This window comes from Rhodofomes roseus, assembly GCF_022264815.1.
Source record: "Rhodofomes roseus strain CIRM-BRFM 1785 chromosome Unknown C8Q71scaffold_26, whole genome shotgun sequence".
Lineage (NCBI taxonomy): Eukaryota > Fungi > Basidiomycota > Agaricomycetes > Polyporales > Fomitopsidaceae > Rhodofomes > Rhodofomes roseus.
Window position 1 is genome coordinate 244,993 of NW_025952982.1, and position 25,353 is coordinate 270,345.

The 25,353-nt window shown below is 54.2% G+C and overlaps 8 protein-coding genes across 8 annotated transcripts; 4 read left to right on the forward strand and 4 right to left on the reverse strand.

Moving 5' to 3' along the window:
- Positions 1-1,348: 1,348 nt before the first annotated feature.
- Positions 1,349-4,610, forward strand: C8Q71DRAFT_782325 (uncharacterized protein). Its single transcript, XM_047924924.1, has 9 exons — positions 1,349-1,453; positions 1,508-2,041; positions 2,335-2,441; positions 2,682-2,993; positions 3,052-3,470; positions 3,526-3,954; positions 4,012-4,064; positions 4,124-4,178; positions 4,236-4,610. The coding sequence occupies exons 2-9, from the start codon at positions 1,736-1,738 to the stop codon at positions 4,484-4,486; spliced, it is 1,932 nt and encodes a 643-aa protein (XP_047774526.1). The 5' UTR covers positions 1,349-1,453; positions 1,508-1,735; the 3' UTR covers positions 4,487-4,610.
- A 975-nt stretch (positions 4,611-5,585) lies between these two features.
- On the forward strand, positions 5,586-8,645 carry C8Q71DRAFT_882145 (CHAT domain-containing protein). The gene is made up of 2 exons (XM_047928496.1): positions 5,586-7,777; positions 7,838-8,645. The coding sequence occupies exons 1-2, from the start codon at positions 5,720-5,722 to the stop codon at positions 8,624-8,626; spliced, it is 2,847 nt and encodes a 948-aa protein (XP_047774527.1). The 5' UTR covers positions 5,586-5,719; the 3' UTR covers positions 8,627-8,645.
- Positions 8,646-11,966: 3,321 nt separating this feature from the next.
- C8Q71DRAFT_302025 (proteasome subunit) lies at positions 11,967-13,403 on the forward strand. Its single transcript, XM_047917666.1, has 6 exons — positions 11,967-12,354; positions 12,415-12,496; positions 12,553-12,682; positions 12,780-12,886; positions 12,955-13,074; positions 13,136-13,403. Exons 1-6 carry the CDS (start codon positions 12,182-12,184, stop codon positions 13,280-13,282), a joined length of 759 nt encoding a protein of 252 aa, XP_047774528.1. The 5' UTR covers positions 11,967-12,181; the 3' UTR covers positions 13,283-13,403.
- A 2,747-nt stretch (positions 13,404-16,150) lies between these two features.
- Positions 16,151-17,054, reverse strand: C8Q71DRAFT_302253 (uncharacterized protein). The gene is made up of 4 exons (XM_047917668.1): positions 16,618-17,054; positions 16,533-16,565; positions 16,445-16,473; positions 16,151-16,395 (listed from the first exon to the last, which is right to left on the reverse strand). Exons 1-4 carry the CDS (start codon positions 16,890-16,892, stop codon positions 16,241-16,243), a joined length of 492 nt encoding a protein of 163 aa, XP_047774529.1. The 5' UTR covers positions 16,893-17,054; the 3' UTR covers positions 16,151-16,240.
- On the reverse strand, positions 17,055-17,689 carry C8Q71DRAFT_302457 (uncharacterized protein). The gene is made up of 3 exons (XM_047917669.1): positions 17,355-17,689; positions 17,229-17,293; positions 17,055-17,175 (listed from the first exon to the last, which is right to left on the reverse strand). The coding sequence occupies exons 1-2, from the start codon at positions 17,599-17,601 to the stop codon at positions 17,271-17,273; spliced, it is 270 nt and encodes an 89-aa protein (XP_047774530.1). The 5' UTR covers positions 17,602-17,689; the 3' UTR covers positions 17,055-17,175; positions 17,229-17,270.
- On the reverse strand, positions 17,588-18,192 carry C8Q71DRAFT_782391 (uncharacterized protein). Its single transcript, XM_047924925.1, has 5 exons — positions 18,091-18,192; positions 17,947-18,038; positions 17,852-17,895; positions 17,700-17,784; positions 17,588-17,608 (listed from the first exon to the last, which is right to left on the reverse strand). The coding sequence occupies exons 1-4, from the start codon at positions 18,097-18,099 to the stop codon at positions 17,765-17,767; spliced, it is 165 nt and encodes a 54-aa protein (XP_047774531.1). The 5' UTR covers positions 18,100-18,192; the 3' UTR covers positions 17,588-17,608; positions 17,700-17,764.
- Positions 18,193-19,889: 1,697 nt separating this feature from the next.
- C8Q71DRAFT_798996 (cytochrome P450) lies at positions 19,890-22,236 on the forward strand (the record flags this gene model as incomplete). The annotated part of the gene is made up of 14 exons (XM_047925859.1): positions 19,890-20,031; positions 20,088-20,185; positions 20,247-20,338; positions 20,390-20,433; positions 20,487-20,584; positions 20,638-20,810; positions 20,877-21,130; positions 21,184-21,250; positions 21,304-21,498; positions 21,553-21,582; positions 21,637-21,867; positions 21,924-21,956; positions 22,004-22,032; positions 22,082-22,236. The coding sequence occupies 14 exons, from the start codon at positions 19,890-19,892 to the stop codon at positions 22,234-22,236; spliced, it is 1,641 nt and encodes a 546-aa protein (XP_047774532.1).
- A 501-nt stretch (positions 22,237-22,737) lies between these two features.
- On the reverse strand, positions 22,738-24,785 carry C8Q71DRAFT_302149 (chaperone for protein-folding within the ER, fungal-domain-containing protein). The gene is made up of 3 exons (XM_047917667.1): positions 24,494-24,785; positions 24,377-24,441; positions 22,738-23,521 (listed from the first exon to the last, which is right to left on the reverse strand). Exons 1-3 carry the CDS (start codon positions 24,629-24,631, stop codon positions 23,008-23,010), a joined length of 717 nt encoding a protein of 238 aa, XP_047774533.1. The 5' UTR covers positions 24,632-24,785; the 3' UTR covers positions 22,738-23,007.
- Positions 24,786-25,353: the final 568 nt, after the last annotated feature.

The following is a 25,353-nucleotide window of genomic DNA, read 5'->3' on the forward strand; positions in this document are numbered from 1 at the left end:
AGGTCCTCGCACAGATGACGTGAGTTATCGCTTTGCGCGGGATGTAATGTATCACCAATACCGATTTCCAGCACGCTCGTTTCTTGCTGCGATAGAGACCCCGTCTGCAACCCTTATCTCGTATTTTGCAGTTGCTCTCGGCCAGGAAAGACCTGCCAGTGCAGCTGAAGCTGCGCGAGGAGATCCCGGAGCCTGAGCCTCGTGCGGCCGTGGGGATCACTTACGATGCACTTGATAGTCTTCCGCTATTGGACAGTATCTGTCGGGAGACTCTACGACTGCCAGCGTCGTCTTTCTCAGCTTCTCATCACTGCGTGGGCTGATCCGTCCTGTAGATTCCTGCCTGCGATGATCGTGATCAGAGTGTAAGCATCCTGTATGCCTACAGTCTAACGCACTCACTTATTCACGTAGTGCCGAGATGGATGACATCCTCCCGCTTTCCCGACTGCTCGTCACATTCGACAGGGGACGGCGTTGAATAAACTCTTCGTGCCCAATGGTACCCGTACAGCTTCATCGGAAACCACGTTTCGAACGTCAACAAGGATATCTGGGTCCAGATGCGCTCCCGTAAAAGCCGGAGCGATGGTCTAAGCTCCCGTCTACGTGGATCCTGGGTGTGTACTCTCATCTGTGAGGGATCACTCTGTCTGGATGCTTTACGCAAAATTGACAACACGCGACGTGTAGGTTCAGTTCATAGCCGGAAGAAGAGCTTGGAGTCATCTGTGCGATGTTTTTCTCTCCCATCGCGTACGACTGACCGTCGCCGCAGCGTCTTCAAGTTTGGAGATGAGTGAGCATGATTGACTGTCCTGTCTACCACGATATGATATTGCCCTCGCTGTGCTTTTGACATACTTCATCTTCGATCTGACAGGCCAATCGTGCGGAATGCGGCCGAAGTGCGCTACCCTACCATAGGCAAGGAGGTCGCGAAGCCTGAGATGCCCCTCAGAGTAGGGATACTTGTACCAGCCCACAGTGTCACTGTTATCTGGGTACGAATTAGCGCTTCAATTCAGCGTTGTACTTCTCTTGACTGTAGGTCCGTGCACGCCGTTGAGTCTACGAGAGAGGTTGCCATTGGGTTGCCAAAATAAGGTCATTTGTAATCGTGCATATTGCGGTGTACACCTGTATGTAAGTATCTCACACAGCAAGTTATCGTAAGTATAAGCTGTCAAGTATCTGTGCTGCAGTCTGCGGCATGCTGAAAGCCAAAAATACCGTGACTGTCAGTGTAAGTAGCGGCCTACTTATGATGTCACAGGCTCACGGCCGCGCCTTGTCGGTTAGGCGCCTGTTGCTGGTCCCACCGTCGTGGCGACGTCATCAGATTCACAGATCCACCCCCGCTCCATGTCTTCTCCATACTCAGTGTACACTGTAGCGAGGCATCTCCCTAGCTACAATTCGGCACGTATCATACTGAAGATATGTTGAATCGGTACGTATTTCTTCAATGGGATACATACGGAATACACTCAGCTTACAGTCACAGCAAATGAAGGCTGTACCCGCGGGCGGACACAGGGTGCGAAGTCAATTGACAACTGCGCTCTGGGGCCGAGCGCAGCGATCCAGGAGGGCCTACGGATCACCGCCTCCCCTATTGGTTAGCTCAAGCTATGCCTCGTCATGGCCCGGGCTGTCCACCTATGGAGTCGCCCCACCATTATAACCTCTCCGCCTCTTGGCAACGCATCCAAGATTTCTCTACTGTTCAGCCATGGTTTCGGAACGAGTATACAACCTCACCCATTCCAACAAGACCCTCACCTCTGCACTCGCCGCGGATCCCAAAGAGTCGCCTGGCGAGCTCGGCAAGAAGCTCTACGAGGAGCACCATCATGGCATCCACAAACCAAACGCGACCGGTGGCATCTTGGCCACTGTGAAGGGCATGCTGAAGAGTGGGGCGACACCCGAGGAGGCCAAGGAGGTCACGGCGGAGGATGAGCCGTCCCAGGAGGATCTAGACAAAGCAGCGGAGTGTGGGCAGTTTGGTGCAAGGCCAAGTGATTTGTTCTTGAAGGTGCGTGGCGAGTCTCTTTGGGATACCACATCGTCGCGCTTTCATTTCGGGAGAGTTTGCCCTCGTGCATGTCACGGACATCCTACCGTGCCGCATGCGAGTGTCCTGCTCTGCACCCCGTCGAAGAATGACACACATGACCGAACACAAGCCATAAAGCTTGAATGACCCCCCCCCTTTTGTGTGTGTTTCCAGTCTAACACGCATTGTGCCGCACGCGGTGATCCTTAACCTGTTCGCCTTCGGTCGTTTATGCTCATATGACTTCACTGTTAACACGGCTTTCCCTGCAGATCTACCACGACGTGCTCAAGACACTTGACGTTGACCCGTGGGCGGGCTACGTTTCTCCGCCATTGGTCGGCTCTCGCGGTGTAGTCCCGCTCTCAATTATATCCTAGTGAGTGTCCCTTTGATATATATCATCGCCTCGGAAGGCGAGTTTCAACAAATACGGTCCTTTGGGCCCTGATGAAGGCGTATATATGTTATTGTGGATCCATAGCACGCGCATATAGGCGGACACCTATCTCGATAATGTGCATATACGCACGTTGCCAGCGACAAAGTGCCTATATTTGCGTTGCGACTTGGGCCATTGGCGTCCGCAAGTTAAGAACCCTGCTGATCTCTCCTGCAGCATTCCCGACATCATCCAACACCACTATGACTGCATCATCCGCGCCGAGCACGAGGTCTTCCTCGCGACGAACTTCTGGCAAGCGTCCAAGTCAGCGACGAAGATCTGCGACGCGTTCATCGAGCTCTCCAAGCGCGCGGAGAAGCGCGGCAAGAGAGTCGTCGTGAAGATGATGTACGACCGCGCGACCCTGAAAATGATAACGGAAAGCCACCTGTTCGTGGACGAGGCCGAGTGGACGTCGGACGCGGTGAAGATCCCGAAGAAGGAGGAGATGCCGTGGGTCGACTTCCAGCTCGTCAACTTCCACCAGTAAGCTCCCCCTCCCCCACGAGGGCCTGCGTGTGCGAGTGCTGATGCGTGTTCGAAGGCCGGTGCTCGGGACGTTCCACTGCAAGTTCATGGTCGTCGACCGCAAGATGGCACTCCTCTGCTCGAACAACATCCAGGACCGTCCGAACATGGAGATGATGTCCCACCTCGAGGGCCCGATCGTCGACAGCCTCTACGACACCGCGCTCATCTCGTGGTACAAGGCGATGGATCCGCCGCTCCCACTCCTCGGGCGCCCGTACCAGCCACCCGAGGGCGGGTACAGGTTCGGACTGGAGAACGAGTACGCGACGACGCATATACTGGATGGGAGCAGGGGTGAGGAGATTTTCAGGGCGACGAGGGAGAAGGGTGAACAGGCGAGGGACGAGGATGAGGCGAAGACGAGTGAGGAGGCAAAGGGCGATGGACGTGTCTTCATCGCTGGCAAATACCAGACGATCACGGACCACATAAGTATGTGCCCTCGCATCAGCATGCCGTATTGACGGCTAATTCTTTCCACTTCTAGACGCGGGCGACCAGACCACAATGGCCACCACCGACCTTGACCCGTCCCGCGAGTACACCCCGCATGTCCTGCATGCACCCCACCAAGAGGTGCCCATGGTCCTGATGAACCGGCCGCCCTACGGCAAGCCCGGGAACGACGAGCGCGCGCTGCTGTGTCCGCAGGCGGCAGCGTGGCTCGCCGCGCTCAAGCACGCGCGCGAGAAGGTCTTCATTCAGACGCCGACGTTCAGCGCGGCGCCGGTCATCGACGCGGTGCTGGGCGCGGTGCGCCGCGGGATCGAGGTCACGCTGTATGTGGATGTGGGGTTCAACGATGGCGGCGAGGCGCTGCCGTTGCAGGGGGGCACGAACGAGGAGGTGGTCAGGGCCATGTATGCGAAGTTGGAAGAACATGAGAAGGAGAGGCTGAAGTACTATTGGTTTACCGGTGGGTTGTGCTGTGCTGCGGATGTGATAGCAAGGTCGCTGACTTTCTGTGCGACAGCTCGCGATCAGGGCAAGCCTATCAATGCACACCTCCAGCAGAGGAATTGTCATGTACGTTTCTCGTTCGACGTGCTTCTTAGCGAGTCATTCATATGCGCGCATTTCCACAGGTCAAGCTCATGGTAGTTGATGACGCTATCGGCATCATGGGCAACGGAAACCAAGGTATGTCCAGACTCATTGTACTCAACCTTCGCATTCCTGATCTCTGTCGTCTCGCAGACGTTCAATCCTGGTTCCACTCCGCGGAGGTGAACGTCATGATCGACAGCCACGACATCTGCCGCGAGTGGCTCGACACCATCGAGCGCGTCCAGAACACGCATCTCCACCGCGTCGGCCACGATGGCGTGTACCGCGACGCGCAAGGCGTCGAGCTGCAGGACTCGACGGGTGTGACGAAGGGCGTGAAGGGTGTAATCAAGGGTATCCAGGGCAGTATTGCACGGGTGCGGGGAACAGGTGGTTTCTGAGATTATCGGCCGGATGGGGGCACTGTGTACGAGGGTTTTACGGATTGAAGAATGTAGTGTACTGATACCATGTAGTGTAGTTGTAAACTGTACTCACCGTAAGCATTTTGTTTGTTCGTCGAGAGTCAAAGTTAAGTGTATGACACTGCGACATAAGCGCGTAGATCGACCGCTCAGGCGCTTCTGTGGTTGATCTTGGACACCCATCGTCGCTCAACCTCTGATTCCTCTGCCGACCGTTCAAGCCGCGCTCTGTGAATCTCTATCACTCGCGAATACTGATGCCAACGATGTAAGGCGTGAAATTGATCTATCGTACCGAAGACGCTGACACGAATCCTCGTTCATAGGGTTGCCTCAGGCAGGCTTCGATTGTCACTATCCGGTGAGAAGCTCTACACAATCGGCAGCAAAGTCTAGTCACTGAACGACGTGATCTGCAGATATACGCGTCCATAGCAAAACGAGCCACCAGATATTGACCGATAATGCTCGATTGTTCATCGAGTTGCGACACACTGATCCTGAAGGGGTCGTTTGTCGCACGCCGGCGGTGCTGAGGAGTCCATCCGGAGATCAAGGAGCGTGGTCCTGGGCCGATGGCATTGAGGTGTACGTTTCCATGTCACTGACTCAGTATGACGTTGCGATCATAGGACCTTTGAGGCTACACCGTCGTCTGCCTTCGCCTCGCTGTCTGCTGAACCTGATGCATGATCCACTGACCTACTACTCCTCCAACAGCGAAGGAATATATTCGTTGATCGAGGTCATGGTCGTACTCGAGCAAGAACCACAAACTCAGGATCTCGCTTCGATCGATGTCAGCCTCTTCGAACTACAAGGTTTCGCCGTGAATCATCGTCAGTCCCGCACATTCACAGGTGTCGTATCCCTCTGAACATAGAACCACAGATTTCGTACGAGCGTTGTATGAAGTTGACGAAGACGGGCCGCCGTCGCTGATGATATCGGCTACTTGCAACGTCACCGTGCTCGAGATCCTCGAAGATCCTAACCCCTTGCCTCCTGTGCCAGAAAGCGAGCGTGGGCTGAGGTACTCGTCTTACAGGCCGGGTCTACAAGCGGACTACCGCGATTTAGACGTATACAAGAGCATCTCCGGTGGGTCTTGTGCATCTCACGCGTCGTCCTGATCTTGACTTGATTTCGTCTCTAGACACCGTCTCCGAGGACGAGATCACCGACATCCTGTGTGATTTCACTGATACGATGAATCTTCCAGATGACGATCCGCACAAAGCGGAGAAGCTCCACTTAACAGGCCTACTGTTCCACGTCCGGTACAGGCTCCATGCGGATGCCATGGACATCTTGGAGGCTGCCACTGCTCAAGAGACTGCAGTAAAGCTCTTGGCAGATGATCATCCTGACAAACCTAATTGGCTGGTGACTCTTGCAAAGTCTCTTCATGCCTTGTTCCAGAGGAAAGGCTCTGAGGACTATATGCTGGATGGACTCGCTGCACTCAGAGAGGCTATTGAGTTAACACCTACAGAGGACCCTGCCAAACTGGACAGGCTTGCTTTGCTAGCCTTGACTCTGTATATCCATTACTCATGCTTCTCTGAGCTTGCAAACCTTCATGAGGGCTTAGAGATCATGGATGAGCTCACTATGGGCAATCCAGATCATTCAAAGCTTCCTGAATGGCTCAGTACAGAGGCTGGCATGCATCTGTCATTGTTTCATCATCTAGGCAATATGGATGACTTGGACAACTCTATTGGATGCTACGAGATTGCACTGCTGAACCTACCTGAGGATCATCCAGAAAGGTCTAGACATCTGTCCAATGCAGGTTCTGCACTATTGGCTAGATTTGAGAGGCTAAAGAAAGAGCCAGATATCAAAAGATCAATTGCTTTGCATGAGCAAGCTGTCAAATTGACTGAGGAACCTGATGTCAAGGCAGCCAGGCTCATATCTTTGGCTCAGGCCTTATTCACCTACTATGGCTTAGCAAACAATGCCAGTGGTATTGATCAAGGGGTAGCTGCTGCTAGAACTGCAGTGGAGATTGTAGATAGCAAGCATCCAAGCAGGCCTCATATGCTCATTGTATTGGCTAAACTATTGAGGCACAAATTTACAGTGTCCAATGATGCCAAGTTTGTAGATGAGGCTATCACAATACTCAAGCAGGAGACACATATGACTCCCACAGATCATCCTGATTTCAGACTGGCTACTGTTGAGCTAGGCCATGCTCTGATAGCTAGATTCAACCATCAGCATGCTGTTGCAGACATTGACAGAGCTGTGGAGGAATTGAAAACCAGCCTGCATATCACTGGCAAAGATGAACCTCAGAGACCTGCTCTACTCAATGATCTAGGAGATGCTCTACTTACCAAATTCAGTGTCTCCCAACAAATTGATGATGTTAGATCTGCAGTAGACTATTATAGTCAAGCAGTAACATCAGAGTTTGGTGTGCCTGCCATAAGGCTGTACTCAGCAATGCAATGGGCTGCTACTCTGCAGAGATATCAATTGTCATCTCCCTTGAGTGCATATCAGCATGCAGTTGAGTTGTTGTCTCAAGTTGCATGGCTTGGCCTGCCCATGACAGATAGATATACTCAGATCATGCCATATAATGATTTGGTATGCAATGCAGCTACAGCTGCGATTAGAGAAGGGAAACTTGAGATGGCATTGGAATGGCTGGAGCAGGGAAGGTCAATCGTTTGGGGTCAGATTCTACAATTGAGAACAGCAGTTAGTGAACTGAGCATAAAGGAGCCTGATCTAGCACAACAGTTTATGGACACATCCAAGGAGCTAGAGGCTCTCAGCAACCCTCACTTTGATATGCCTCAGGAACATTCACTCTCTGTTGAGGTCACTGAACAGAGGCACAGAAGCTTAGCCAAGAAGTGGGCAAGCCTTGTGAAACATATACAGTCAATAGATGGCTTTGCAAGTTTTCTGAAGCCCAAGGCTGCTTCTCAGCTCATGCAAGCAGCAGTTCATGGTCCTTGTGTTATCATCAACATCAGCCAGCTTGGCTCTGATGCTCTGATCATTATGCCCCACTCAAATGAGTTGCAGCTTGTACTTCTGCCTCAGTTCCCCATTGAGAATGCTAGCAAGCTGCAGAACCAGTTGAATGGTCATCTCATGGCTCTTGGCATCAATATCAGGAAGCAGAGGGCTGCTAAGCAGGTCAAACACTTATTGATGGAAAACATTGGGTTCCCTAAGATCCTCTCAGCCCTCTGGACTTCTGTAGTTCTTCCTATCATACAGAAGATGGCATTGAAGGTATGTGTGGTTGCCACAAAAGTATTTGAACCTTAATAATTCAATTCATAGGTCAATCAGGGAACTTCAGACACACTTCCACATGTCTTCTGGTGCCTCACAGGTCCATTGACATTCTTGCCATTGCATGCAGCTGGACAATATGAGACTGAGCAGTCTGGTACAAAGCTGGCTGACTATGCCATCTCTTCCTATACCCCAACATTGACAGCATTGTTGGATAGGACAAACAGGAAAGCTGTTGTCTCACCCAAACTTCTGGGTATTTGTCAGTCATTCACACCAGGCCAGCCACCTCTCTATGCTGCTCAAGATGAAGTCAATGCAATTGTCCACCTTGTCAGTCAATATGATCCTCAGGCAATGGTGGTCTTGAAAGACAGTGCTGCTACTGTAGAGCAAACACTGAAGAACATAGAGGAATCTGATTGGATACACTTGGCTTGTCATGGTGTTCAAGACATGACCGAGCCAACCTCTAGTGCCATTATCCTCTGGGATGGCAGTCTGTCATTGGCTGATGTGATCAAGCTGTCCCTTCAGGATGCAGAGCTTGCATTCCTCTCAGCCTGTGAGACAGCTACTGGTGACAACAAGCTATCAGAGGAGGCTGTTCATCTGGCTGCAGGCATGCTTCTGGCTGGGTACAAGGGAGTCATTGCAACCATGTGGTCAATCCAAGATGAGGATGGGCCGGTTGTAGCTGAGAAGGTGTATGCTGTGCTTCTGAAAGGCGGGATCCCAAATGCTATGAAAGCAGCACAGGCCCTACACGATGCTGTTCTGGAGCTTCAGAAGAGTGGTGCGTCATTTGAGAGATGGGTACCTTTCATCCATATGGGGGTTTGATTACTATAAGAGTGACTTGTCGAACTACAAGGAATACCTGTAAAATAGCCAATATATATGATCAGTATGCCAGTAGATTTCACTGCGAGGTACACACTTCAGCGTAGGCTTGAAATATCGTAAATTATAATTGACGGTACGTCGACAATGATGCGCACCCATTCATCGACGGACAGCCTCGCCGTACGGACGCCACTGGGAATCCGACACGCAGACGCGGCGGAGGCGTACACCACTTCAGCCCCACGAGATTCGGTACCATATGCTCGCGGCGCCCTCGATTCGCGCGCGCAGGACGCACCAGGCGTCTGACCAGCGGGCCCTACCCAATATACCGACGTCGCCGCTTGTCGTCGAGGGTCGAAAATAGTACGTCCGGAGGGCGTTCCTTGAGACCACTCTCGCGGGCCGGCAGCCTTCTCGTACGCGTAAGCCGCATGACACGATCCTCCGAGAAAACCTCCATGCAGAGATGGTGGACGTAACGACACTACCGGCAGCGAGTGCATGGAAGAGCGGTCGTGACAGCGCAGGCATCCTCGATGCCAAATTAAACCTGTCCACCACGAGCGCCGTCTATCCCGGGACGGGGCGTCCCGTAAACAGGTGGAGAACGAAGAGTACGCAGTCCAGACTCTCGATGTGAGATGGCGAGACGGTGACGGGAATAGATACGCCGCGGATGATACGGGAAGAGTTGTACCCCTGCAGGGGGGAGGGCGCGGGGGCAGCCACGTCCGCGCCTGTGCCTACGATTGTCAGTGCCTGTTCCGAGTTCGTCCCCAGTCTCGGGGGCCGATCTGGCGGACTGGGATTGACAAACCGGGCGCGGCAACAGCAAGGCTTATTCGGGCGGAGTTGGAGCTTGTGCGAGTGAGAAGGCTTCGCGTTCTTGGGAGACGTTCTGTCACGGTCGTCGTAGCGGGAGAAGGCCATGGTCCATGGCGCCTGCGGTTGCACGAAGTCGAGGCAGTTCGGGCGAGGATAGGCCGCGTAACGCCGTAGTGTTGTGCACCGCGTGGATTTGGGATGGTGGCACGCACGGTGGTCGTTGGCAAACCGGGGAAGTAGTGTCTCCGCCAACAGTTCCGAGAGCGGTCAACTGTGGCTATGTCAAGGTCAGTCATAACCGCCAACCAGTGTATCCTACAACTTCGCACGGCGTAATGCTGCGCAATCTATCAGTAACAAGACAGTCAACATAGGGGTTCCAACGCACCGTCAAGATATTATGCAGCGCTCCTCTTGATCCCTTCTGTCACCGAGGGCTATACCAGAGCGACATGTGATTCCGATGCATCCCAAGCCGCGAAGTTCGAATCCATGTGTAAAAGCTTCTGTGTAAGTGCATCGCGCAGCACCAAAGAACGCGGCGAATGTGTACCTAGATTTAATGTCGCCGCAAGAAGAGTCGTAGTGATGTCATCGGGATATTTTGCAGACAGTATTAGCTGAGACCTTCTGAACGAATAAGGTGTATTGCGGTTCTGAGACCACGGCACCGAGGGAGGATTGCAACTCCTTCACAGCCCCGAGACAAGCACAGTGGTACGGCGTCCAATTCAGCCGCGCTGACCGGGCACGCTGGAGCTGAAAGGCAGCCCCATCTGTCAAAGCACGGAAATGTTGTTGTCGGCGCAATCACGGCGTAATAGCGCGTCGCGCCTGGCGGTGAACCACGAAAGGCGAGCGATGGATCGTAGATTACGGAGGCGCGCGATACGCATGCCGGCATGGTACGGAGCAGCGGGACGAGCGCGGCGGCTTTGCGACGAGACGTGCGCACGGACGAGCGCGGTGTGATACTGCGCTGGAGAAATAACGGGTTGCGGCTCGCGCCAGAAGCAGCTTGAGTTCGCGGTCAACTGTGAGACGGTTGCGATAGACGTGGAACTTGAAAAGGGAGCAGAGGTGTCCTGGTGTTGCCGTTGACTTTGTTTGAGCAACGGCTGCCAAGCGGAACGGCGAGCGTTTACAATGCCCCGAGATTTGCATTGCGAGATACTTGCCACCAGCCCGGCAGATCGAAGGTTGTGCGATATATCGTTAGTTGCGCGAGGCGGGCTGACGGAAATTGTGTCGCGAAGCGTTCGCCACTTGACATCGGACCCCTCACCCCAGGATTAGGGATGCGGCTTATGCTTGGATAATGATGCGCGAGTTTACCCAGTCGGGTCCGGGGGAGACCCACGTTTCCGTTGGGATCACAGAACCGAGAGGACATCCCAGAATATCCCAACCACGGCATAAACTCATACGGCGAAAGTTGAGAGCCCGGCCGTACGCAGTTTTGTCCGAGCGAAGTCCATTCCGCGGTGATCAGGTTGCTTTGCGTCCGAAAATTCACATCATGACTTGCCTGGGTCGAGTCGCGCTACGTCTGGATAGACTTGCGTCCACGCACCCTGCAACAGCCATGTCTGAGCGATTTGTGAGGCCGCGAAAACGAGATAGATGCGCGTGTCGCAAGACGAGCAGACGGAGAGATTGAATTGCAAGTTGGGCATGCGTATCTTCTCCAGAGTCCACCAGCCATAACCAGTTGGAGGCGCCAGTGGAAGCTAAGGTTTGACGTTGCGTCTCGTTCAATGTTCGGGGAATATGGACGTGTCAAGCGCCGTAGATGGAAGTGATGTCAACCTGCGCAGGGGAGGGCTATCTGATAAGTGTTGATAGAAGGGATGCACGGACTTCGGCGGAACGAGCAAGCAAGCAAGCATGGATACAATTCAATGGCATAGTGAGAAGGACCGAGGCATATATTCGCATCAAAAGCGTTAGGAGTGGCCCTGGGATCGATCTGCCACCGAGCGAGACGGAGTCAGCGAATGGTGCAAACCAGCGTCGCCTCATACGCGCCCAAGGCGGTGGCTGCATGTCCCTGTGCGGCGGCGAAGCCAGAGGTAGATACGGATATTCTCCGGGTGGCGAGCGAAACAAGCAGGGTGCATGGTTCTGGACCGCCGCTGGGACGCATATAGCCGCCACAGACGCGCATATAGTCGCATTTGGCGCGCATATAGCTGACCATTCGGGTAACGCTCCGCCAGGAGGAGGAGGAGTGGGCAGCCTGGGACTTTACTCACCGAGCTGGCCGTAACGTAAGTTGAGAGGGCGTGTACCAGGGCCTCTCGGAGGGGAGGGGGAAGACGCCGAGACGATTGGAGAAACAGCGGAGAAAGGGGGCGGGCAGCTGGCGGGCTATATTCGGTGTCGGGAGAATAGGAGCGTGGATCAGGAAGGCGGTGGGCGCTGGGCTGCTGGGGTGCCGCTGGCCGAGGGCTGTCGGGGGATGATGGTGGGAGAGCAGGTCGAAGAGGCGAAGACGCGACGCCGCAGACTGCCCGCAAACACGGTGGCAGAAATCTCGGGAGGATCGTTCAAACTCCGCCGCCCAAATGCGCGCGACCGTGGCGTCTGCGCGAACTGACGCGGCCCCATCACCTGAGCGTATATACGCCTCTCTCCGTCGCCGCCCTCCTCTTTGCTCTTTCCATCTCCGTGCTGCCCATCGTGCGGCAATTCAGTCTGTACGCCACCGCAATCGCACCCATCATGCCCGACGGCTCCTACGAACGCCCGCAACAGCGGCAGTTCAACCCTTACTCTGAGAATGGAGGCACTATCCTCGCCATCGCGGGTGCGGACTTCTCAGTCATTGCGGGTGACACCAGGCAGAGCGAGGGGTACAGTATCCAGACGCGTTATGCACCCAAGGTCTTCAGATTGTGAGTGGCGTGGGGGGAGCAGCAGCAGGCCGAGTGCGAGAGAGCTGACGCGTCCACCAGAACTGAGCGCGCGGTGCTAGCGGTCAATGGATTCGCGGCAGATGGTAACATGTTCGTGAAGAAGGTGAAGCAGCGGCTCGAGGTGCGTCTATACCAGTTTCTCCATCGTTCTCCAGATTCCTAAGTCGTCATGCACAGTGGTACCGCCATGCCCACGCAAAAGACATGCCCCTCCGCGCGATCGCGAGACTCATCCAGACGATGCTCTACGCGCAACGTTTCTTCCCTTACTACGTCTACAACATCCTCGGTGGCATCGAGGAAGACGGTACGCCCTCCCACGTCTCGCACACAGGCTCTCGTGCGCGCACACGCTCGCGCCCACGCACACGCGCGCGCACTCACTCACTCCGCATCCGCTCTAGGCACGGGTGCCGTTTACTCTTTCGACCCCGTCGGCTCGTATGAGCGTGAAGCATGTCGAGCCGCGGGTGCTGCACAGTCTCTCGTGCAGCCCTTCCTGGACAACCAGGTACGTTCGCGGCTTCTGCTCCCGCGCCCGCGCCCGGTCACAGACCCCCCCTGACGACTTCACATTAGATCTATTTCAAGAACCAGACACCGGCGCCCGGTACCAATCATCCCACGCACCTTCCTCTCCCAGACGTCCTCTCCATCGTCATCGACTCGTTCACGAGCGCAACAGAGCGCCACATTGAGGTCCGTACACAAGGCAACCCTGGGATCTATGGTGTCGAGCTGACTCACTTCACTCACGCAGGTCGGCGACGGCCTCGAAATCTACGTCGTGCTCGCGAAGGGGCGGAGTACGCAAGAACTTGCGAGTATCGGGGGCCTTCAAGAGCTGAGCACGAGAGCAGAAGGCGACCGCATGTTTGTGATCAGGCGAGACCTAAAGAAGGACTAGAGCGGGCAAGGAGAGAGGAAGTATCGTATGCCCGTGTTTCTTTCGTCCGCACACACCGAATGGACAGCCATCCCACTGTGCCTGCCGCTCGCATCCGCACGCCTGTTCCCCCGCCCCTCCGTCTCCGTCGCTGTAGTTATAATCTTTGGCGCGATACGATACCTGGCGCGCGCGTCCCCGTGCGCGCGTAATGTATAATATACAAGGGATACGCGGCAGCTGCCTGACGCGGCGCAAGACGCATGACGGCAATGCATGATCGACGTCGGGCTTGTCCCTGTCAACGTGTCTATCTCCCCGCGGGGAGTGTGCAGGTGCGCGCTGCGTGCTCACTGTTCCGTGCTCATGGGACCGCGATGGGTGTGGCGGGTCCCAGGCGACAAGTGCTAGTCCTCGTATAGTCAGAAAGTCCCCCTCGAGGCGGCGGGGAGACTCGGAGGTGGCTCTCCCTGCAGCCTCCGTCGGGTCTTGGGCCGAATAGTAGATCGGCGATTGGTTTCCCCCGATTCGTACACTGCAATGTGCCCAAGTACTCAGTGTCATCGTTTCTGGAGGTGCGTGGTACGTGTAACTTGCGTGTAACTGGGCTGGTCAACAGATCAAGTAAATGACTGGAGCTCAGTACTAGTCGCACGACCGAATATAAGCACGCGCGACTCATCACAGACGATCGCGTAGCGAGAAGGAGAGGCAAGTCAACTGACGCGTCCGCTTGCTAAGGCCTGAGGCCGAGAACTTGATGAGTCTAGCAATAGAGTCGACCTCAATTCACCCAATGCGCAAGCTTACCCAAAGTGCCTTCATCCTCTCACTGGTACATCTTGAGCGCGAACGCAGATGGACGACTCAGCGCATCAGCAATACAGAGTCTCTACTTCAGTGAAATGAATGTATCTGATCGCAACTACGCTCTGTGCCGACTGGCCGCATCGAAGGGAGCGCAGAAGGTAGGGTTCACACAACTCGGACGTACATACTGAATCGCGCGCACCAGGAACAGTCCCCGCAATGTATCCTTATAAGAGCGGAATACGTACATGCTGCAGCGGCAGAGCCGGCTTCGAATGCGCAGCATCGGTGATGAATGGGGCCTATAGAACTGGGCACCTACTTGTTGAATAGCGCGGCGTGCCTGGGGAAGAGGGTGCGGCGAGCCTGCGTCGAGTGAGTAGTAAGGGGGGGTGCTCGTAAGCGACAGCGAAGCACGGACGGGCTGCCAGGGCCATATGCATCCAGCCTACCCACCGTCCACCGTCCAACCCAAACTTCCACCATACGGGGCCACCGTCCTTCTTTGTATGAATCGGGATCATGGAGTACCAGGGCGTTCCCGCGGCTGCAGAAGGGCCCTGACGCCGCCATGCTATTAGCTGACTTCCCCCGAGTTGACCCCGCCCACGACGAAGTACCTCTTCTACGCTTCTCGAATGCGGGGCGGAAGTTCGCCGCGAGGATGTACATGCCGAACGCGGCACGGTCCACACCAAGTTGGGGGGCCACCAATAAAGAAGAGAACTGTCAGCATCAGCCACGCTCGACATACATCTATCTTGACATACCGCAGGTTCCCGGTGTACGCTTTGGCCACGAGGACCAGAAGTCAGTTGCGCAACCTCGAGGGCTCGCCAGCACCCTTCTCAGCTTGGACAGAGGAGAGACGAGCAAAGGTAGCGCTGGAGTTGTCGCATGAGCACCGTGCAGCCAGTGATCCGCCTCATCGTGGAAATTCCGAGGCGAGCCGGTGTGCTTGTTTACGAAGAAGGGCATTTGAAGACCAGGCGCGTAGGTGCGTCGGGGAGATTCTCGGAAGTAATGGGCCGTCGTTGTACTAGCTGCATCGAGCGCACGAGCTATCGAAGAAGAGATCTGAACCACTAGTCTTGGCTAGCAGTGGTCGCTACTAAGAAGTCCATTCACCCCGACTCGACGATCCATCTCGGGAGAAGTGACATGCACTCTTGTGCGACTTGAGCATCATGCTACTACCAGTGACTGACGGGACGCACTATCGCATACACCGAGATGCTTCTTCGCCCATAGAAGCGTCGTTGAGAGCTAGAAGCAGTTGGAAGCCAAAGCCTGTCTGTCGCAATCGATTTCGTCTGAACGAGCGAACGCCCAGCCTGTATCGCGTCATGGTTCTTCTCCAAGCTGCCCTTGGCACTCCAGCGACGCTGGCCGTGGCTGCAACATCAGCAGCAAATTCAATATTGCGCCGTAAATACGTACGATGCATCTTTGCTCGCCTTGCCATTTCGATTGGTATCTCCGGTGCGATAGGGCTACGCCGACATGGTCATGACCACTCAGATACACGGCGTCCGTCTTATAAATTGATTGTAAGCGCGGAAAGAATAACGTATGAAATGGAGGGCAGATGCGAACGTTGTTATGACGTATCCCTTCCGGCGAATTGCTCTCCACTCAAGAAGTCGCGGAAGGACTTCCTTCTAGGTGGTTGCGTCGTAGCACCGTTTCGTCATAGAACCCAGCGGTTCAGGCCGTGCGCTTGTGAGCGCGCCGGTTTAGCTCGGAACCGAAAGGCTCAGAACTTACAAAGTCAGCGGTATCCTTCTTGTACCGTATCATCGGTTGACAAAATAACTGCAATGTCCTTGTGAGCGCCCAGTCATTCTTAGATTCGAATGAGGTGAACAAGACGCTCACTCACCGTACAACATATGGGAATGAGGCGCGCTGATGCGGTGGGCATATCCACTGCCAGCGATAATTGGCCGTTAGCAATGGAAGCTGTGTATGGATGGACCGAGAGCTGCATATCATGATTTCTAACGTTCCAGAGTCACCGGCAGTGCCGCGAGGCTGCGATTCGGTCGGAACCGCGCAAGAAGCGAGACGACGTATCTTGTGCTTATCAGTAGCTGGACCTAGACGCTGAACGTGCAACAACAAACACATAACAAACGCAGTCGCGAAATGGTTACGGCTTGCAATCCCTCATTGCGCTGCATACATGCTGAATCTGAGTGGCATCTCGGGCTTCACGCTCTCTCGGCCTACGATTGGGTCCCATACAGCGGCGACGTTCCATGTGAAGGGGTTTTCTGGGAGGTCAAAGATGATTATTGTCACGATGACAGCGAGTGCGACCCCTACACAGTAGTCAGCATCAGAACCGACATAACGAGCGGGGTGACTTGCTCATCTCCATCTCGGAAACCTTGAAGCCGCTGTGAAGCATTGTTTCATCTAGCTGATCAAGGAATTGGACATACGCGGACCGGCTTACATGCATGCTCGCTTCCCTGCAATGAAGGACAGCCTGGTACAGACGTCAATAACGATCACATGGCATCAAGGACACAATGACCCACAGGTGCGAATACACACCCGGTATGTGAGCCTCTGCTACGGTAGGTGGCAGTTGAGTCCAGCGTTGTGGCTTCCATTCTAGGGCATCGGGTCCCCAGAATTTCTTGCTTGCATTCGACTTATAAACGCCAATCAATGTCTTCGTTCCTTCAGGAACAAAGACTTTGCTTCGTGTTCTCCCGTCTAACGTGTTGACTGGTTGGGAGAGCGGGAGCATCCTGTCCGCTGTAGCCCTAAATATAAATGTCAGTACGCCTACAGTACATCCGCAGACCATTCACATTGGTCGCTGGAGGGTGCCTAAGGAAAAAGCATGTAGACATCAGATGTCGACAAGCGGAATCATCGCACCTTACTCACAATCTCAAGGTTTCCCGGCAGACACCATCTAGCAGCGGCAGACTGTCCAGCTGATCATACGATCCCGTCCGCAGCACGGGCTCCCAGGAGCTCCTCCCGCAATTTTCCTTGTACGTCCTTGTGTTTCGCGAGAAGCTGGAGGATGGGGCACAAGGTGCGCTACGTAGTTTCCATCGCGGCGAAGACGAGGGTTCTGGCGTCTGATACGTGGGATAGTTAAGACAAGTGCGTGATTGTGAACAGCGGCACTCACGACATCTGCGCAAGGACTTCCGCCTCGGGCAGCCGTTCGCCCTCATTGGAACATGTTCGCTCGCACTGAAAATACGTCCGAAGTTTAATCGTGTCACCCCTGAGTGACTTCGCCCATGCTACGTACTAAGAATGCTCATGATATCCTTTCCATCTCCGACTTGCTTGACCGCTTCCGCGTCTCCGTGATGGAGCGCAGCCTTCTTGGCTTCGTGGATCTCTCTGTATCTTCTATCCATTGTCTCCAAAATTTCGACGACTTGGGGGATCGCCCATGTCTTGGGTATGAGGTCTACGAGGCGTCGCCGGAGCCATACAGGTCCTAGCATCCAGACGTATAGCAGGAAGCGTCGGAGAATGACCAGCCTGCCCATCGTCGGACTGCAGATGCATGAAAACAGCGATTAGGCATCCCGAAGATGCATTGCACCTGTTCGACGCTTGTATGCACGGGAAAACGGGAGACACATACCTTCGAGACGACATTGTAAAATATTGGAAGCATGTGTCGTGTATGGGCGATAGAAAAGACGGGATTCAGCGGCTTGCGCTGTCTGCTATGAGTATGACCTTCGTCATTACATGAGTTTCTGTCTCGTCAGCGGTTCCAAAACACGACTTCACCTAACGTAGAGAGCAACCCAGGGCCGAATGATACGCGAGCCACTCTGCGGCGATTTCAGCTATGTATGAGTCTCGATGTCTCGATGAGGCCATACTCTGTGAAAGCCGGACTCTCTTGATAGAAGGGCTCATCCTTGACTAAGATACTGTGTATCGCCTTCGGGTCTGACACATACAGCATTGGTCGCTGCGAATACGATCAGCATTCTACGTCAACGCTCAGTGTATGTCAGACGTACCTGAATCATACCGTGCAACTTCACGACAGGACCATAGTCAAGGCCGATGTGCCTCTGGAAGGCTTCACCATCCCAAGCAAACCACTGTTTCAGGTTGCCTGTCTTTCCGTAAGGCAGTGATGGATATCAACGCGATCTAGTGAGTCTCGCCTGTGATGAATGCTCCCGATGCAGGTCCGGGAAGATTACGAATAGTCGACGTCGCTGCATATACCCTAGAAATCTGCCAGATGATCCAGACAATACAGGAGGTCAACGAGAGCATGAGCAGACGCTGCATCTCGCGACTCGATAGACAAGACAGAATGCGTCAGGGGATCGTTCTGTGTAGAACGAACGTGGTATGTCGTAATGGGATTCAGCAGACCGTCTGTGACAGATGTCCCATGGGCTCGATGATCCGCGCTCAGCATCGGCCGAACTCTAACTCTGGGCGGACGCCACGGTCGATGATAATTTTGCCTCAGCAATTCTGGACGTCGACGTGGCACGTTGGGCGATGGTACACGTGCCGAAGCTTGGTGGTGGCCGTACCTGATAACAAGGATGCATAGACTGTGATATGACTAGACGATGCGCCGCTTTTGTATGGCGACTGGTCAAGTCAAGGCATTTTACCCACCCAGCTCTACTGATTGCTGTCGCTGTGATTCAGCACTTTAATTCAAGAGCATATGGCAGGATGAGGAATGCACGTACAGCAGTCACTGATTCCGGTTTGGCCCATTCCTGATTGCTTCAAGGTGTGCAATGGTCATTCAGTTACTTCGGACAAACTTGACATCACATTCGACGGGGTATTACTCGTCGTAGAAGGGCAGGATCGATGAGAAGGCTATTGAGCTAAAGTAAGATGGTCAATATGTAAGTGCAGGATGTATCGGAAGCACCGTAATACTCACTCCTCGGAGGCGTATACATACCGTACGTAGGACACCAAGCATCACTGAATATTCGCTGAGCCTGCGTGGCCACAAAATCACGTGCGTCGTGAACCCAGATCAGAGATCGGGCGGTACAGCGCCCTAAAGCGCCCGCCCGCCGCCGTGTCAACTTGCATGTCATTGTCAAATCTGAATCGGTCAGCTGCCCTTAGAAAGGGCCTCCTACCCCTCATACAAAGAGGTGTTCTCTAGGATCTGCCTAGGGGAGACTAGCCAGCTGCAGGTGCGCGATCTCCAGTCTGTAGCTTCAGCGGCAAAGCGACGTAAACTATTGGTATGCGCACCTTTTCCGGTATGTCATCCTACTGAAGAGACAGACAGGTTCTAGTAACACTCAGTCGCGCGGCGCAGCTACTTGAAGAGGGAAGAATATTTTCACCTATGCCACTTGTCTCCGGAAATGACTTTCAGATGCCAAGTGACTGAGCGTTGAGTCACCGCTTGATCATTCACTTGACATTTGAAGTTTACACTGTACAGTATCACGTCCCGTGAATATTTCACGAAAGGAGTGCGTGCACTTTGCGAACTGTTGTATGCTTTGATCCGACTTATGTATAAGTCAAGTCGGCGTCCCGCCCCAATTACTGATCGACAGGCCTGGAGTATCGCGTCGAATTTGCGCTGCGCGCATGACCTTGGGGCCTCGCGGTTTCGTCCTTCAATGTTTCGGCACCAAGCCCTACTATGTGTGTTTCAATGACCCGCGGCAGATCAGCATATTCTGACATCAAGGTACGGGGATCGCCCCGATGTTACAACCAGCCGCCCATGAGACACTAGTAGTTGCGGTGTCTATATGTACTCTCGAACTCGAGTACCGTGTTCATTCTGTTCCCCCACGATCAGTGCAAGATGTTGCACAATATTCTTCAAGTTGTTCAGGCCGCGATAGCACTTAGCATTGCTTGGGTGCTAGGGCGAATGGCTCGTTCGCACCTCACATATGCGCGCCTTCGCAAGCTCCGAGGGCCCCAGTCTATGTCCCTTATGACAGGTAAGGCATTCTATTGTAGTCATTCTGAGAACCTGTTCATTCTTGATCTGCGATAGGGAACCTCAAACAATGGTTTGCCCGCGATGGGGACGCCTTTCAGCGACATGTCGCACTCGACTATGGCTCTGTGGTCAAGATACACGGAATGATGGGAGTACGTGTCGTGTTCGTGTTCGCTGTGTCGCCTAATGCAGGTTTCTTAACGTGATGTTCAGCGACCTATCCTCTATGTATCGGACCCATGGGCCCTGCATAGCATCCTAATCAAAGAAGAGCCTATCTACCAACCAAGTAAAGCATTCATTGAGTAAGCTCATGTGTTGATATGGCATGCGCAACTAGTCTGACACCATGATAGGATGGCACACATCCTATTCGGACCGGGCTTATTGGCCACGCGAGGTATAAGTTGCGAGTGACGTCCCCTAATATACAGTCCTCAAGGCTCGATACAGGCATCCCTCACAGCAGACAGCGAAAGTTACTCAATCCAGTGTTCTCGATCAACCACATGCGTCGCATGCTTCCCATTTTCTACGACGTTGTGTACAAGGTGAGTGGACATTTTGACGGTGCACGGCTGCGTGGACCTCAAGTGGCTATCAGCTGCAAGATGCCATGCGAACAACCATCGAAGGCGGCAAATCCGAGACTGACATCCTTGGGTGGACGGTGCGCGTCGCGCTGGAACTGATTGGTCAAGGGGGCCTTGGATGCTCATTCGATCCTCTCGTGGAGGAGAGGCGTGAACCATTTGCGGATGCCATCAAAGCTTTCAAGTGCGTCTCCTCAGTCTGCGGATATTGCGTCAGAGCTGACGACCGCACGTCGCGTTGCACTGCTAGCCCAACGATGGTCCGTCTTGCGGTAATCCGCCGCTTCATCCCCTACGTGCAAGTACTCGGCCCTCCCTGGTTCAGACGCAAGGTCGTGGAACTCCTTCCGAAGACAACAATCATCCGGCAAGTCCACGACATCGTCGATACGATCAACAGTCGGGCGGCACAGATCTATGAGGGAAAGAAGGCGGTGCTGCAGCAAGGAGATGAGGCCGTCATCGAACAGCTCGGAGAAGGGAAGGATCTGATCGGCATCTTGAGTGAGTGCCATTGATTGTTTTTGACGGCATAGATTCGACGAACGTAACCCTAGTGCGAGCGAACATGGCGGTAGATGAGACCGAGCGGCTCCCAGAGGATGAAGTTGTTGCACAGATAAGGTGAGCACCTACCCGTCTGTTCTAAAATCGGCAGACGTGTCACAAATCGCTAGTACATTCGTTTTCGCTGCGTTGGAAACCACCTCGACAACGCTGGCGCGCATCTTGCACCTACTCTCGATGAACCAAGACGTTCAGCGGAAGCTGCGCGAGGAACTCCTTGAAGCTCGTGCGGTCGAGGGAATCTCCTACGACGAACTCGACAGTCTTCCACTGTTGGATAGTGTTTGCAGGGAGACACTGCGACTGTAGGTGAAACATCGCTGACAACTTCAAGTACTCCGGCCTCACGCAATTTGCAGTTACCCGCCTGCTACCAATATCGTCCGAGTGTGAGTCATCTTATGATCCATTCGAATTCATTGTTAGCTCACGAGCTCATACAGAGCCCAGGAGGACAACATCGTCCCGCTCTCTCAGCCGATCACAACATCGGATGGGCGGACGCTGACAGAGCTATTTGTGCCCCAAGGTACTGAGATCCTCATTGGCACGTACGCGTCGAACGTCAACAAGGACCTGTGGGGCCCGGACGCGCTCGAGTGGAAGCCCCAGCGATGGTCACAGCTCCCGTCTGCGGTTACTGATGCACGGATACCGGGAGTTTACTCAAACCTGTAGGGCTTGAATATTGTTCATAGCTGCGCTGGAGACTCACGGCATATGGTTGCAGGCTCACATTCTTAGCCGGCAAGAGGGCTTGCATGTGAGCGATCTTCTAGTGTTCTCCGAGTCATGCTCACCCCGATGCAGAGGCTTTAAATTCTCGGAGATGGAAATGAGTGAGCGAGCTTCAGTTGCTGTGAATATCGGATGCTGACTATGCTGCAGAGGTCGTCCTGGCCGTCCTGCTCACACACTTCACTTTCGACTTGACCGAGAAACCGATCGTGTGGAACGTTGCTGCGATACGCTATCCGACAGTGGGGAAGGAGAGTACTAGACCCGAGATGCCTCTCAAGGTTGGCATATACCGATCCGCATAGATATGCGTGTGCACCCCACAGGCGTGTTTCCCCCTTTTACTGCAGATCTTACCAGTCTACTTGTGAGGACACAGTCACGAATGCAAGAATGCACTTGGCGAGCGAGAGCGCATTGCGCCGTAACGCCTTCCGCTTGATCTCGGCACGGTCTGTCGTGACGACTACATTGTTGGTACCCAGTCTGAGTGGCTGGTAGATTACCGCGCATTCTAAAGAGGTGGACGATCAGCATAGTTCGACACTTGCAACAAGTAGAACAACTCACTGGCGCTTTTCTCGGTAAACGATATGCTGTCCTCCTCGAGCTCCTGCCTGGTAGCAGCGCTGTGAACGAAGTTTTAGGAAGCCACGGGACCCATTATATACTGGCTACGGGCCAATGACTCTAGATCTGGATTCTGCTCATCTGAACCTCCAGGTAACTTACAGCTGCATATCACGACGTCTCCCATATTACATACAGGTGGAAGCCCGATATGATTGGACGGTTCATGGCATCATCGGGCGGCTTGCATTCGTACAGTGACCATCATCCGTGTATGTCTAGGGCAAACGAGCGGACGCGGAAGGCAGTCGACGGGTATAATCTGGTCGAGGTACACAAGCCGCTTATGAAATGGTGGTAGTAGTAATAGCTAATGCAAACGGTCCAACAGCCGGTCGTGAGAATATGCGACTGTAGCTAGCATGACAAGACAGGGGGAAAGCGAGACGTAGAGTAAAGAGGAAGCGAAGAGGGAGAAGCTATACACCTGTCCACCACCATCACCATCATAGCAGCACTGACGACACACCCGCGATGAGCATCGCCGCGCTGAGGCCGACCACGCTCCGCAGATCCCAGCCGTGCGTCCTTGGTGCTGCGTTCCGCTTGACGAGCTCGCGCTTGCTGGCGGCAGTCGTTGCCGTCGTCGATGCGGAGGAGGAGTTGCGGAGATTCACAGTGGGCAGCATGTTCGGTGTGGTCGAGTAGAGGTTCTGCTGCGGCAGCGGGGTGCCGTCGTATTGATAGAGAATGAGCTGGTATCCAAGGGTGGCATCGAGGAAGATGTTCCAGGACTTGAAAAGCTCGGTTTGGTTGTAGTCCATGATGACGTTGGACACGGCCGCGCAGGCGTCTTGCACCTGCATGAAGCCGTCGCCGAGAGGCGCTGTCGTGATCGAGCCGTTGGGCTGCAATACATACGTCCCGTGCGACCAGTCGATTACGCCTGTGATGCAGCTCGGCTGCGTGCCGTTGCTCTGGAATCGATACCGCGCGATCTCGAAATAGCCGTCCTCCGTGCTGCGCATGATAAGTTAGTGACTGGTTTGAACAGTGCGAGGTTCCTGGGACGTGGAGGCACAGAGGGACGTCACAGTCAGTCACAGCGCGCAGCGAGTGATGCCCCCACCGCCGCTTCGCTCTCGACAAAGTCGCTGGTGAAAAAAACACAGCAAAACAGAATCCGCGTACTGTAAATGTTGTAGCATGAGATGTACATAGAGACGCGATCCTGAGTTCCATGGCTGTAAGCTCAAGCAGGCTCTCGCGGTTGCTCTGATCGGAGTGCCAACTTCGCGCCAGCATGACATTTTCAGCACCGCAGTGCCACGAAGAACCAAGCAGTGAGAAACGACCCCCCACAACGATTATACCACCTCTGCTTCGTACGCAGCAGTCGGTAGCCATACGCTTCGGCTATGGTACATAGCCCCTGCCGTACGACAGCGGCCTCAAGGACATCCCACAGAGCGTCCTGGGGAAGTACGTCTCGATAGATTCGGCTTTCTGCACAGGTTCTGAGATTGTCTCGTGATCATCGTGGCATCGGATGCCACCGTATGCGGAGTCCTCTGAGGATCTGTGGTAGACATACTTCCACATGACCCTCAACACCCGAGTAACCAGGACATATCCTTGTGGAAAGTGCCATCATGCATAGGCAGAGGCGCCTGCGGCGTCGAACCGCGAGGGTGACAGGGAGTGGATCCTGACGGGCTCAGCCTCCCTCTAGACCGGCATAGAGCGTCCCGGCCTAATCAGCTAATCCATATGTGACTACTGCCATTAAATAGCAGATGCCAACTGCCATCCTCATGCACCCAACTTCACGGCGATCCCAGCAGCATCCCCAGGCGACAATGAATGGATACTCACAATGAGAACGAGACTCCGGTCGTGTTCGGGTAATTGAAGCTCCCTTTAGCAGGGTTGGCGAAGCCCTGTGCTATAGTCAGTGATCGTGATCGACTATTGCGAGTATTCTGCACACACCGAGCCTGTAAGCACGTTCATAGCACCGGAGGCCCAGGTGCCGTAGATGACGGTCGCATTGTGTATGGGAGTGTATACGATGTCCTGCGCGAGGACGGGGAGCGCAGCGAGGAGAAGGCCGAAGACAAGGGCGAGCATGGTGGTCGTGAGCAAGGACGGCGGGCGCGCTGCGGAAAGAGGGCTGGCGGCCGTGGGTGACGATGGAGAGAGGGTAAGGAACGTATTTGGCTTTGTTTTGTTCGTTGTGGCAACGGGCTGTCTGTGCAGCGCCACGCGCCGTGTCACTGTCAACACCGTGTGTCATATGCGTCGTCTTGACTCCGGCTGCTCTCCTCCGCACATATATAATTACGAGCTGCACTCACACGAAAATAAATGCGGAGCTCTTCGTGCGAACAGAGCTCTCTCTCGATTTCGCATTGCGGCGGTCATTAGCCTTGGTCGAAGACGTAATTAGCCTAAGAGGCTTTTTGGCTCAACGGTGGTCGGAATCCTGTCACCGTTGACTTCACAACGATCCCTTCAATCTAGTTGAAGTGTGTGTCTTCTCGCACTGGCAGCCTTCCGGGAGTCTCGACTCTCGGAAGTCCTGGGCGGCGCCTGTCTACCTCGTCCGCGACGATGCACAGTCATCGTATGGCATGGGCCTTCAAGTTGTGTCTCCCTTTGTCAGTCGGAGGCAGACTATGGCGTGGGCCTTCGCTTGTACACTGAACGCATGTCCAGAGAGTGATGCCGATACCCCTCTGCTACGGCAATGTTTCGAAGTCTGACCTTGCATCACGTCCGAGAATACCCTCCATCTTATGCAGTGAGTGTTGTGTTCAAGTTGTACATTGATTACGGCCGCTGCACATCAT